Below are 14,448 nucleotides of genomic sequence, written 5' to 3'. Positions count from 1 at the left end.
AATATATCCTTGCAGCTTATTTATTGTATATATGGTAGTTTATGTCTCTTAATCCCCGCCCCCTATCTTGCCCCTCCCCCCCCACTGGTAACCACTAGTTTGTTCTTTCTGTGGGTCTGTTTCTTTTTTGTTCTATTCACTAGTTTTGTTTTATTTTTGAGATTCCACATAGAACTGATATCATACAGTATCTGTCTTTCTCTGTCTGACTTACTTCACTTAGTATGACAATCTCTAGGTCCATCCATGTTGCTGCAAATGGCAGAATTTCATTCTTTTTTATGACTGAATAGTATTCCATTGTGTGTGTGTGTGTGTGTGTGTGTGTGTGTGTATCACATCTTCTTTATCCCTCCGTCTGTCGATGGAATACACTTTTTATCTTATGCATTTAAGATGAGATTTTGAGAAGCGGTCTGTGGGTTCCCCAGGCACAGTTGTCAGAGCCTCTCATAACTGCCGTCTCCTCTCCGCTCCCTCCAAACACTTGACAGCTAAGGGCTGGAAAACCTACAGAGCTCTGTTTTCCTTCTGTAATGGTACACGCCTTGGATGCAGGTGGCCGAGCAGAAAAGGCAGAAATTTTGAAATCAGACAGACTGGGGTATAAAAGGGGCCCCTCCCCTTTCTGGCTCTGTGAGCAAGTAATTTTATTTATTGTAGCCCTAGTGTCCTGATCAGTAAAATGTGGCCCCTACCTCGTAGGGTGGTTGTGAAGGTTAAATACGGTGACGCGCCTGGTGTGGTTCCAGCAGGTCACAGGTGTTCCAGAGTCACAGGTGTCGTTACATAACCTTGTTCCACGGTCTCTGCCACATGCATTGTCAAGATGCTTCTCCTTCCCCCTCCAGCCCGGTGCCTGTGCTGCGTCCCCTGCGGAACCCAGGACTCTGAGAACCTGTGAAAACCTGGCTTTGCTCGTTGTACTCACCTGCATCTTCACGGCACCTCTGGCTCATCCAGAGGAAGGTCTCCTTGCTTTAGTTGATTTTATTTTTTAATCTTCACATGGTCAGAATATGCTTTTTGCCTGTACTATTTTCTTCTGAGTTACCTTGCTGTGCTGCTTCCCTGCACCTACTGTAACAAATTACCTCGGGGGCTAAGACAGCTGACATGTATCCTCGTTGCTGCGGAGGCCAGATGTCTGCAGTCATGGCTGGGCAGGCGGGGCCCCACCCCTGGAAGCCCAAGAGGTGGACCCCCTGCCTCTTCCAGCCTCGGGGTTCCCTGCGGGCTCCTCGGATCACGGGTGCGTGGCTCTCATCTCTGCCTCGGGCCGCACATCTTTCTTCTTCTTGTCTCTGTGTCCACATTTCCCTCCTCTTCCAGGGACGCCAGCCATTGGATTAGGGCTCATCTACTAGTATGACCTCACCTTAACTCCACTGCACCTGCAGACTCCGTACCTGCCACTATGGTCACATTCACAGGTATGCGGATGAGGACTCCCAGTAGATCTTCAGGGGACACAGTTCAACCCCAGCTCTTTCTGTTGGTCCTGGAGACTCAACGTTAGACGGGGTTCTGAAGGGACATGTGTGGGATCAGTGCTTTTCCCTCAGGTTGATGAGTCACTTTCACTGTGGTTTCAAAATATGTTTTGAAGTGTCTAAGCAGAGGTAATGAGATCTATTTTGCCTTTTACTTTTGTAACGTAAAGGAAGGAATCTTGCATAGAAGAAAACAATGCAAACCGCCCCCCAACTAGGGAAAGTATTTTAAAACTGTGCTGGGAAGCAAGAATTAACGAGGCCACGGACAGGTCTGTTCACAGACGTTGGTGACTTGGGTGTGAATTGGTCCCGGGTGGGTCTGCGCTGGGCTGCTGGGCTGTGAGGAGAACCTGGGCCAGCAGAGCTCCGGCCCAGCCACTTACACCCAATGAGAGTGTGTTTAAAGCAGGAAAAAACTCTCGGAGGGCGTGGATGTGGTCACCTGCTGTCCCTTCACAGCATCTGGGGCCACTGCCTGTAGCAGAGTCTGGGGTAGGTCCTGGCTCGTTGGGTGTGGAGCGTCCTTTGCTGGGTGTTTGTATTTCCGGGAAGAGTCGCACTCAAGCTGTGTTCCCCGGGACGAACCAAGGGTGTATTTCAGAAGCACATAATGTTTGCTAAAAGAAGATTCAGTTTTAGAATTTGCAGGAAAGTTCACATTTGTTTTATTTGAATGTACCTGTCTTCTGGCAAAGCCTCACTGTTTGAATGTGAGCTTAAACCTGAGGGATTTTCCCCCATCCCTCTGTCCCTCCTTCTGTACTTTTGCTTTGAATAAAATGGACATTTCAGTTTTATATATTATGATTCTATTAACTAATTCCTGCACCTCCTGGGGCATCTGGTACCACTCGGAAGGCATGCCTTCTCCTTTCAGGTCTCGGGTGGGGCTGTACGGTACTGAGGTGTCACACGAGAATCACGGTTGGTTCTCCTCGTGCTGCCCTGTGGGCACGAGGCTCTACGCAGTCAGTATCTGATTTCCTGACCTCTGCACGCCTTCCTTTACCCGCCCCCATCACTTCCTGGAGCCTGTTTGCTCTCAGAAGGATTTGTTACCTGAGCAACTAAGACAACTGCTGGTTTTCCTAAACCCATGTCTCCTTCTCTCTCTCTCTTTTTTTTTTTTTTTTTTTTGGCATCAATGAGGAAAGCAGGCTGGAGGTTGCATACGTGCAAAAAAAAAAAAAAACCTACAAAACCCCACCACCACCAACAAAAACAACAACTGCACGTAGATTTGTGACCAATTTATTGCCTGCAATTTTGTTGTACTGTTTTTCTAGCATGTTGTTTCCCAACCTTTTTATCACTGGGTGATGATATAAATGGGTTTATTCTCACTGTGTGCTGAAGTTGTCCGTGCCGTTTGGTTTGGTAATTGAGTTAAACCATCCATAACAGCCTGTTTGTTATATGTCTGTACTGCAAAAAACAATATTAACTTTTCCATGATTGCTCTCATATTTTCCCACGGTGTCAGAGGAAAATGTTTTAATACACCCTCTTATACATTCTTTTCTGGAGGTGTGTGAATTAAACTGACAGAAGACAGATTTTTATTCGTGTGAGTAAGTGGGAGTTCACAGGAAACTGTGGTTCCAGGAAGTGGTTAGCCCTGGGAACTGACAGAACATCTTAATAGGGGAAAGCGGGTGGAGAAAGGCTCTCACGGGAAAGCGAGTGACTTTTGGGAAAGCCTAGGGGCCTGTAGGTGAGCAGCTGGGAGACAGGGTAGTTTTGTGCCTGCGTCTGTTTCGGTGAGGGCTTCTCCTCTCAGTGACAAGAGCCAACCTTCCCTGGCTGGAAGAAGGAGAATCCCGTCCCAAGGAAGGGGACTTATGACCACTGAGTTCTGCTTTCACGCAGAAGAAAACCCTGTTCTTAAGTGCCTTCCACTCACAATGGTGTTTATGCTACAGTGGTGTATTCTGGACTCTGTCCCTGGTGACTTGAATTAAAGTGGTCCGAGCTGTAAGAATCGAATCCGCAGGTAGCAAGGAGGCAGTGGTGTTCGCTACAGCCCTCTGTCTCTCGAGCAGAGGTGACTTGGTATATGGGAAGTGTCGTGGCTTAGTGGGGACAGAGGTTACAAGGCCCATACCTGGTGTCTCTGTTGCCGCTAGCTGGCTGCGTGGCCCTGGGCAAGTCACCTCGCTTCCCCGGGTCTCAGCTTAGAAATATGGGACCTGCATTTCTGGTCTCAGTTGCCACTGACTGGCGAGAGCCCAGAGTCCCTGGGCCACTGCTCAGGGCAGGGCTGCAGGGGGACATCCGCCCCGCTGGGCGCTCGGCCAGGGTGGCCCGCTCTGCCTGCCCTGCAGTCACATGACTTGCCTGGTTAGCACAGCCCTCCCCGGGCTGGGCTCTGTTCTATTTTCACTTGGTTGTTACAGGATGTCTCGGGACGGAAGAGCGGAGAGTACGGGGCTCGCGGGACTGCGCCTGCACGCTCTCCTGCCCCCCTCCCTCCCACAGAGCCCGCAGCGGCCTCCCCTGAGTCCAGACTTGGAGGACCCGCTGGGGGAGAGCTCGTCTCCAGGTGGGCTGAGGCCTGGGACGGTTGTTCCCTGGCACAGTGTTTTAAGAGCAGCGATCCACCAGGGCCGATGCAGGTGGCCCTCTGACTCACCGTGGTCGCAGCTCATCCTCCCAGGTCCCAGGAGGGGACAGGGGCTGAAGCAGGCCTGCAGACCTGAAGCACCTTGCCTGGGCCTACAGCGCCAGCTGGGAGCCCAGCCGGATTTACACAGAAGTCTGCCCATTTCCACACCTCGTGGTCTTCCTCCTGCAATAGTGCGTTGCCTTTTGCCTCTGAAAAAGTTACTTGAAAACTTAGGAAGTCTTGCCGACTTCAGGGCTGCAGACTCTCCAGCTGTGGGATTGTCTAGTCTGGAGTCGGAGATGCTGAAAGGGTTAGTGGTGACCAGTCCCAGCGCACACAGCCGGTTAGTCAGCTGACCTTGCCCTTGGAGCCCCGGGTTCAGTGCTCGCCCCAGCAGACTAAGTCCCCAGGTGTGAGTACCGTGCTGAGCAGCCCAGGCTTGAACCTCTCGAAGCACCTTCTGTCTGTGAATGTAGCTGAGAGAAGGGGCCTCAGGTTGCCAAGTGCAGCCTTAGGGCCGTTTCTCCTACAGGCCTGCGTTACCCTGCCTGTTGTTACGTATACTGGGGGAGACACCCGCTGTAGTTAAAAGTCATTTTTATTAACTCACCGTGGTGCTGATTTTCTCAGTATCTTGTATCATGGCTCATCATGGGTCACCAAACATCACTAATGAAATTAGGGTTTTAATTCAGCCTCCAATTAAAGACACGTTTGCTTCTTCTCATCCACGTCTCGGTCACATCTTTCTGGTACGCAAACAATTTGGGGGGCTGGGGAGGGGTCAGGGACGTCTGGCTCGTACCTTTTCTTTACCCTCCTGGAAGTCGCCCTCACCTAACTTTTTCCGCATTTGAAAAGGTTGTGACCGAGGGCTCCTGGAGGCGGACCTCCGCAACAGAGGAAGAGAGGCTGGAGGCTCAGAGGGTCCCCAGGAGGAGATGCGGACCCGGGAGGAGGTCAAGGCCCCGACCACTCTCTGACTACGGCCAGCCGGTCAGCCTAAGTCTGTCCATCCCTGAAGACGCGATCGCCGTAGACCCCCAGAAAGAGGACACAGAGGACGGTGACCACCAGCCCAGCGGGGCCCCCATCGACCCTGCAGACCAGACCGCTGCTGGGGGCTGCCCCCGGGGGGCGCCGAGAAGACGCCCCATCTCCGTGATCGGCGGGGTCGGCTTCTATGGGAGCAGCCAGGCGGAGGAGGGGGAGGCCATTCTGCCCCAAGTAAGCCCGGGCGCGCTGCCACCAAAGCCACTCAGCCCTCCAGCCGCCTGGCCTCTGTCCTCTGGCTGCAAACTTACCAGGAAACTTAACGCTTTCCTTTCTTCTCTCTGCCTCGAGGATGACGTCATCTGCTCACAGCCTTTCTTCCTGACTTTGAAAACATGCATGAATTAGAACTAACCCACTGACATTTGAATGTCTCTTACTAATCCTCTTTCTGGGATCTTGAATAATACGGGAAACTGGTTTGCTGTTTGTTCTGACTCGTCTGGGGAAAGTAGCCTTGCATATTTAGTGAGCTTCCTGAAAGAAGAAATCTGGAAAGAGAAAGTGTCGCTTATCCTTAAGATGTAAAGATACGAAAAAGATAAACCAATTTTTTTCTAGAGATGAGAAAATATTTTTTTCTACCATTTTCTTACTCTTTGCACGTCAGTTGCAGCTTCGTAACTGTTTTGACAATAGGTTAAAATCTTACTGTTATTCCCTTAGTATACTTTAGTAATTCAACAGGTGTTTATCAATTACCCAGAGAGCCCTTTGAAGCTACAAAACATTTAAATAAAGGCCCTGTTCCGAAGGAGTTTCTATTATTTGGTGAGACTCATGCCCCAGCCATGGTCCAGGGTTCACAGAACCATACATGACTAGTGCCAGTTTCATTTTGTTTTAAACTTGCCAGTTGATATCACAGCCCATAAATTCTCTTAAAAGGGCAATTCTACATTGGTATTGGATTTTATGTTTACATTCTCCCTATAAGCCCAGCACAATGCTTATTTATAGCAAATACCCAAAAACCTCTTGCTTAATCGAACTAAACTGAACTGAATTTTTAAGGTAAAAGCAAATTATGTTGAAGAATACCTCAAATTTTTTGTTGTGTTAAGATGCTCTGCATGCTAGGAAATAATTCTGGAAGGCGGCTCTGCTCACCAGTGTATCACCAGTGCCACACAAGAAATAATTCTGAACGAAAGCAAACTGTAATCTATTTTAACTTGAAACACAGCCTAGGGGAGATCTAAAGCATTACAGACATTTTTTCATTTCAGAGCGTCTAAAAGAAAATGGAGTAAGATAATTTTGTGCACTCTAAGCTCATTTGGGGAACTGGGTAGAAAAATGCTGAGAAAACCTACGGAAAGCAGGGACCAACTTGGCCTTGAGTGTAGCTGTAGGGACAATTCATATGGAAGGTCACAAGGACATACGGATGATTCTAAATTTGTGGAAAACCAACTCTCCTCGTAGACGAGGCTCCACCGCCCTGTTAGTTTAGGTGAATGAGAACTGTGCTCCACAAATGCTGGTCCCTGCCTGCGGGTGGGTGTAGGGCGGAGGCCGGGGGTGGGGGTGGCTGGCGTTGCCTCTGCTTCCCTGGGGCTTGCTGGGCCGGGGGTGGGGCACCACTTCCTCCCCCAGCTTCCCCTGCTCCACGCTGGCCTTTCCTGAGTGTCCCCCGGGGGTGTGTCCTGGCAGGTGGCCAAAAAGTGATGCCCTGAGGGGTCGGCACTGGGGTTTCCGGTTAGAGGAAGGTCGTCCTTGAGCTTGCGCAGCTCGGCCCCGGGCTGTGATCAGAGGCTTGAGGTGAGGATGCTGAGATCCCGGGGCCCCTACTTCCTGCCCCTTCTCACCGCCTCTCCTTTCCTTTGCAGCCAGCTGCCCGGCCGCCCGTGCCCGCGCACCAGGTGCCACCCTACCGCGCGGTGTCGGCCCGGCTGCGGCCGTGCGCCTTCTCCCAGAGCACCCCCATCGGGCTGGACCGCGTGGGACGCCGGCGGCTCATGAGAGCATCCGACAGTGAGTGTCGCGGGCCTCCCTGGTCCGCTCCTGGAGATGGGGGTGGAGTCCTCCACCGGGCAGCTTCCATTCAACGGAGGCGCCTGGGCCATTGCGCCCCGTCTGCCTGCCCTGGGCCAGGGGTGAGGAGGACCCACCGGGTGTCAGGAGCTGCCCCTGCAGGGGCCGGCTTATCGCCCCCTGTCCAGGGAGGGTGCCCTGTGGACTCTGAGCCATCACGGTGACCCTGACCTTGAGAAGGTCTGGGGACCGAGTTCCTACCATGGAGGAATGAACTCCTGACCGTGAATGGGCTCCCGGGGAGGATTTGTCTTAACCTGACTTTCAAAGCTCTTTCTGGGTGTTTGAGGTTCACCAGTACTGTTTGAGCAGCACGGAGGAGTTTTTTTATCTGATAGAGTTGTTCGTATGCTACCTTAGTCCTTACCCGGTAAATACCTGCTGACCCGAATTCATGGAATGATTCAGGTTCCTGAGAGAGCACGTTGACGTCCGAGCCAGCGCGCTGGCTGGACAGTGGCCTGGCCAGGCGCACGGGGCAGGAATAGGACGGGCGCTTGCCGTGGGGCAGACGCCGCCCCGTGTGCTCCGCTGCTTAGTTCCTCTGATCAAGTGAACCTCTGGCGGTTGCTGTCATCCTCCTTTTACAGACCAGAAACCCCAAGTGTAAATAAGGGAGCCCCCAACGATGTGGCAGAGAAGGGCCTTGAATCTGCAGTCAGATAGAATTTTCACTGCAGGCCCATGTTTTTAACCGCTGAACTGTGCGACTCTAAAGAGACACAGCAGCCTGCCGACGACCAGACCTTCGGTTGCCGGGTTCACCGTATTACCTTTGAAAAGCAGCATCGCGCGGCGCGCGTGAGTAATGGATGGGGCGCTCGGACGCCTGGGTTCTGGGCAGTGCTGCCGCCCACCGGCCAGTGGGCACGACCTCCATGTGACGGTGGTGACCGGAGCCGAGCCGCGAGAAGGGGCGGGATTTAAAGAGTGTTCTTTCCAGAGACTTGAAGGAGGCCGAGGGCATCACTCGGCGTCTTTACATTTCAGGGAGAGGGAGTGGAGGGGGGACCACAGAGGGTGGAGAAGAGAAAGGGAACAGGTGGGGTGAGGCCCCAGTCATCCTCCCCCTGAAGAGGATGGAGGATGGAGAAGGTGACGAGAGGATGGAGATGGTGACGGGAAGGTCGCTGATGGATTGTGACCCGGAAATGGTGGCAGAGGGTGTCCTGGGAGGACCGCACCTGGTGCTGGGCGGTCAGGGAGTCATGAACGGTGAGGGTGAGGGAATGTCTGTCCTCCACATGGTGCCGCCTGGCTTCTGCCTCGGCAGGAATCCGGGCTGGACTCTCGTCAGACAGGGTGAAAAGGAAAGAGGAGCTGGGGGGCGGCTGGAGGCCGAGGGAGTTTTCGAGCATCTCCTGCTTTTGTGGTCCTCTCGGCCGAGCAGGTGGGGCCCCTGGGATTGCACTCCCCACCCCCCCAACCCCGTCCCGGGGCCCCTGCCCTCCGGCCCCCCCACCCCCTCCTCAGGCCAGGCTTCCGCCCACGCTGGTCAGAGTTCCTGTTCGGTTCTTACTGCTGTTTCCCTGTGAGCTTTCCCCGGCATCACTGGAATGGAGTCCCAGCCCCTTAAGCGAGTTTGCAGGCTCTCTGCCGCCTGCCCGCCACGGTCTGCTGCTCTCGCATCTCCTCCGGCGCTCCCTCACCGCCTGGCTCTCCGCTCACTCTGCCCAGATTCCCCTTCCTTCCCTTCACATACAGCAACGTTCATTCCATTCCAAATTCAAAACTCACTGCCCTGGGGACCTGTCATCTTTCTGCACAGCAGTTGCTTCTCTCCAGCCCAGTCATCAGCGTCTGGTGATGCATTTCAAGAAAGTTGTCCAAGAGGAGAGAAAAGGCTGCAAGCACACGATGCCTTCAAAACGTTACTGGTGATGGAAAAAAAGTTGAAACAATGGAAATGTCCACTTTCAGTGGGATAGTCTAGGGTCATATGGGCGACCACTTCAAAACAGTTTACAGCATCGTTAGGGAAAGCCCGTAACAACGTGGAAAATGACCGATGTAATATTAAAGTGAGAAAAAGGGAAATAGTGTTGTATTAGTTTGCTAGGGCTGCCGTCACAAAGTACCACAGACCAGGTGCCTTAAACAGCAGGAATGAATTGTCTCAGTTCTAGAGGCTGGAAGCAGGGTGAGTTCCTCCCGAGGCCTGAGGGGGACCCTCTGCCGGCCTCTCTCCTGGCTCCTGGCGGCCTTGGGTCCCCTGTTCCTCGGCATCTGGATGCATCTCCCTCACCTCTGCCTCCGTCTTCACGCGGTGTCCTGTTGATCAGGGCCCACCTTGATGATCGCATCTCAGCTTGATCATCTACTGAGACCTGTTTCCAGATAAGACCACAGTCACTGGTGCTGGGGGTTAGAATTTTAGCATCCTTTGGCGCGGGGGGGACACAATTCAACCCATAACATACCATGATTGCAGCCGTATACGGCGTGTACACATGTGGTCAAAGGTTTACCAAGAATATGCAAAAGTGAAAATAGTGTAGTTAGGCGGGTAGGAATATAGATGGGTTTTCTTCTAACCCTGTACTCATACAAACAGCTTATTTCTGCACCTTCTGTGTTTTGTTTTGAGTGTTCTTTTGTTGAGAAGCAACAAAAACTGACTCTACCTAGTTGGAGCAAAAGAGAACGTCTTGGAAGGGTGTCAGGTGTTCCCAGAATTGATGGGGTGTCTGGGAACCTGTCTAGGAAGTGGACGGGAGCCTGTCTAGGAAGTGGATGGCAGTCGGGGTTGCTCCTGGGAGTCGGGGAGCCACATGCAAGGAGCCGAGGAAGGCCAGTCTGTCCGTCTTTGCCTCTGAAGTCGCTCAAGAGGCAAAGTCCCAGGATGGGGTTCAACTCCCCAGCTCAGGTGACGTGTCCACCACCTGGGGGCACTGGGACAGAGTGGAGGATGGGGTCCTCCAGGGATGGACCCCTTGTCTTCGGTACAAGGAGGCAGGTGCGTGGATTCCCTGACCACGATGGAGGGGAGGTCGTTCCCCCAAGGGAAATCCAAGTGGTGTTGGAAGTAGAAATAGATTCTGGACAGATGCCCCATTTGTTCATTCATTCATTCAGTGTCTTTTGAGGACCTGCCATGTGCCAGGTGACAGCCATGAGCACAGCAAAGCCCTTTACCTCACACACCTTCTAGTGCGGGGATGATAAATTAACAAGGAACTGTTACATGGCAGGTGGCACACCGTAAAGAAAGATAAAGCAGGTAGAGGGTATTCGTTGTTTTTTGTTTTTTTTTAATTTTATTTATTTATTTATATTTGGCTGTGTTGGGTCTTCGTTTCTGTGCGAGGGCTTTCTCTAGTTGTGGCAAGCGGGGGCCACTCTTCATCGCGGTGCGCAGGCCTCTCATTGTCGCGGCCTCTCTCGTTGCGGAGCACAGGCTCCAGACGCGCAGGCTCAGTAGTTGTGGCTCACGGGCCTAGTTGCTCCGCGGCATGTGGGATCCTCCCAGACCAGGGCTCGAACCCGTGTCCCCTGCATTGGCAGGCAGATTCTCAACCACTGCGCCACCAGGGAAGCCCGAGGGTATTCATTTTTAAAAGAACATCGTTTTAACAATGACGCACCTATTCCACGTCTAATTAAAACCCTCTCACTCCTTCGTGGAGGGAAACAACCCAGAGGCTCACCAGTAACTGCAAACGTCTCCCAAGTCCAGGGCCTCTGAGTACCTCCATCTGTGCTGCAGCCCCACTGCAAAGCCTCGTCAGTGTTTATGCCCAGAAGTCAGTCCAGGCAACACACCCTTCCATAGTGGAAAGAGCTGGAGGAAAGGAAATAGAAAATACATAAATATTATGTGTACATACACACGTGATGCCAGGAAAGGATGCTGCTCTTCTCTGCCTCTGGTTGTGAGGCACACGTGCTACTTCTGACTCTGCCCAACTTGACCCCATCGTTTGCTCCGGAGCCTCTGCCCCGAGCCCTGCCTGTGCTGGTCTTTGCCAGCTGAGGCGCTCCAAGCCTTCGCTCCAGGCTCTCAGCTGGTACTGGCTCTACTTGTTTAGAGTCGCCATGGTCTCCTCTATTCCCCTCTCTTAGTCAAAAATCAGTCAATCTACAAAAAAAAAAAAAAAAGCGTGAGCATCAGCTCTGAGCCAGACACCACTTTCACCATTTGGAGAACAGCAGAGATTAAAGCATCCCAAAGCGTTTACATTCCAGCATTTAAACAGATTCAGGAAGTGGGTAAGTAGGATTAGCTCAGGCACTGATGACCGTTCTGGAGAAGGTGAAGCTGGACAAGGTGGAGGGCGACCTCGTGTCCCTAAGAGGTGACGTTGGAGCCGAGACCTGGAAGATCTGAGGGAGGAGAGGTCCCAGCAGAAGGGGCACCAGATGCCCGACGCAGGCAGGAGCTTGGTGTGCCTGAGGTTCAGCGAGAAGGCGGGGGTGCCTGGAGCTCGGGAATCGGGTGGGAGCGGACGGCGCAGCCTGGAGGTTAGAGAGAAGCTGGATAGAAGGGGCGTCGCAGGTCTCGAGAAGCGGTCGGGGTTATTCCGAGTGAAACGGGAAGCCGTTGCCAGCTGGGCTTCAGAGAGGAAGGCTGTCTGGGGAGAGAGGGCGGAGGAAGGAGGCTAATTGGAAGGTTATTGCGTTGGTCCAGTTGGGAAACGATGGTGGCGGCGACCACAGAAGACACCCATGTGTTCCCTGGGCACTCATTTTCCAGAGCACGAGGAAGCTTGAAAGCCGGTCCTTCCCTCTGAGTCAGCGGGGCCAGGGCTGGGGCTCTGGCGGAAGTACTTCTCTCTTGGGGGAAGAAATTCAGTTTGGACAGAGCTGAGTTACCGGATGGAAATAAAATACCTTGTCAATGTATTATGAAGTGATCCCAAACCCCTGTGTTGCCCTCTTCGTTTCTGGGCTATGGTGCACATCACCGTCTCTCCGGGGAGATTCCAGCAGGGCTCTGATAGGTAAGGCAGGCAAATCCGAGTCTAGAATAAGTGTCTCTTCCAGTAAGGACAAACCATCTACCCCTCTGTTAGGAAAGGGTCCATTGTAATCAACTCCCCACAAGTAGTCGTCTGGGTCCTTCAAGGAACCATATCATTAACTCTGTTGAGGGGACACCCTGTGGTTTAGCCCAGGCTTGGCGTCTGTGCCTGCCCCCAGAGCCATTTTATTTTTTTAACCCACTGAGTCAGCATCAAGACGACCAGGAACCAAGATGGACATTTGCCCCGTGGGACATAATGTCACACGGTTGTCAGACAGCCTCGTTTGCTGTGGGATTCCTGTGGGACAGATGATTTCCCGTGCTTTGAGTGTATTCTGACGTATCCAATCACACCCCTTCCCCAGAGCCGTCCATGAACCCATTTTGTTCTCTCCAAGCTCCCCCAGTGACTCCTCAGAAAAGCCATTTGCTCTGACCGTGAATCCACACAGGCTCACCCCTCACTGAGGCCAGAGTATCGCTTAGATTTTACTGCTGGAGGGACTTCCGTTTCCGGGGGCACCAGGGAAGTGACAGGAGCGCTCGAAGGAAGAGTTGCAGTAATGGGACCCCGGACCCCAAGGTCACCTGGCTTCTGCTCCATGAGGAGGCCCTGAGTCTGGAACCGACTTAGATCTGGGAGTTGAGTGAGGTCCCTCGATTCCCTGTGGTGGTGGCTCAGGTGCGCCCTCTGCTCACCGGAGTTGGCCATTAACCGCTACACGAGTCAAGCAGTACCTTCACGGAGCCCCTCATCAGTTTTGTCCCCCAGGGACCCTGTATAAGTGAAGCGCAGCTGGAGATCAGGTGGGTCACACCGTCCCAGTGACCGGGCAGGCCCTGCTGCCTAGGGCAGAAGCCACGCCCACTTTCCCAGGTGGACATCCCACCTCCATGGGGTCCTGGACTCCTTGAAACAGAAGCCTCTCCCGCTGGCTCCCTGGGCCCAGGGAGATTAGCAGCAAGTTGATTATAATGTAGCTGCCACGTCCATGATCTGGTTTGGGAGGTAAGCCCAGGAGAGGGTGAGGACCTGACACACCGGCTCCAGCGTTTCTGTCCCCAGACTTGCAGCCCTTCTTCTTCATCTTCCGAGAGCTGGCCTCTCAGCTGCCTTATGAGTGGGCAGCCCTGGGTGCCCGTCCCACCAACATGCTGGAGTGGCCACCCCGCCTCGGGAGCCCGTGTGTTGAAGGCACAATCCCTGATGCGTGCCGCCCAGGGGGACAGGTTCGGTCTGATCTGAATTATGTTTAGTAAATGCAGTGTGTGGGAGCCTTGTTTGGATTCTGATACCGACCAGCCGGCTGTGAAAAGGTCATTTCGAGACAAGGGGGGACATTTTCACATGGAGTCAGTATTCAGAAAAGGAATTATTGTTAATTTTGTTCATAGGGATAACGATAGTGTAGTTAAGTCCTTGTTAAGTCCTTGTTCATTTGGGTACATACTAATAGTTGTTGCACGAAATGATACATGGGAGATTTGCTTTAAAATATCCCCAATATTGTTGGGAACTAGTTGGGAAAAATTGTAAAATATTGATCCTTCTGGGTTCATCATATAATTTCTCTCCTTTCATGTTCGTTTGCAATTTCGTAGAATAAAAGGTTTTAAAAATAATGAAAAGGGTGTTTCCTCCACCCTGGTCAAGTGTTGTCAAAACCTCCAAATCCCAGAAGTGCCCACAACTAACATTTTCTCAAAATGTAGAAATGTGACCATTAGCAGTTTAACTTTTCTTAAGAAATGAAGACCTAATCCTTTTAGGTGAACGTGAGGTCCTCCTCAGAACTTTGCAGCACGGTGCTGGGCTATTTTCCAGAACCAGCTACTTCTCTCTGGCTTTGTTTAGAGCTCTTGTCTCACCTCCTCCCTGGCCCATATGTCGCTGAGGAGAGCTTGTTACATGGAGCAATCCTTGGTCACGCTTACCCACTGCACGGGTGTGGTGTTGGAATAATAGAATTCCACCATGAATCACAGTGGTACTCAGAAGTGCTTTTCTCAAGTTCACGGCTGGGAGGGTGCCAGCCTATAAAAACCCTGTGGCTTTGTTGGCGATAGTGTTTGTGCCCCTTGGGTCTTGTGCCCCTTGTGCTCTTCCTTGGGTCTGAGCAAGTGTGCCTGTGCAGTGCTGACTTTCTCCTAGGGAACTACCTTTGCTGCCTTTTATGATGTTTTTTCTTACATCCAAGGCAGCTTATTCCATCGCAGCCTGATTTTCCCATACTTATTTCCGTTCCTGCCATCTTTCCTCTCGTAACTAGTCTACCTGTTCTGATCAGAAGTCA

At 52.3% G+C, this 14,448-nt stretch overlaps 1 protein-coding gene across 6 annotated transcripts in view; it reads left to right on the top strand.

Moving 5' to 3' along the window:
• The window catches only part of SPATA13 (spermatogenesis associated 13), a 119,569-nt gene that overhangs the window by 64,758 nt on the left and 40,363 nt on the right, over positions 1-14,448 (top strand). For all 6 annotated transcript variants that reach the window (XM_059995714.1, XM_059995712.2, XM_059995711.1 and 3 more), the window contains 2 exons: positions 4,963-5,328; positions 6,987-7,131. In XM_059995714.1, coding sequence (XP_059851697.1) covers positions 4,963-5,328; positions 6,987-7,131 — 511 coding nt within the window. The remainder of the gene's footprint in view (positions 1-4,962; positions 5,329-6,986; positions 7,132-14,448) is intronic.

The sequence above is a fragment of the Delphinus delphis genome, chromosome 18 (genome assembly GCF_949987515.2).
Source record: "Delphinus delphis chromosome 18, mDelDel1.2, whole genome shotgun sequence".
Classification (NCBI taxonomy): Eukaryota; Metazoa; Chordata; class Mammalia; order Artiodactyla; family Delphinidae; genus Delphinus; species Delphinus delphis.
This window is presented reverse-complemented; position numbering and strand designations above follow the sequence as displayed.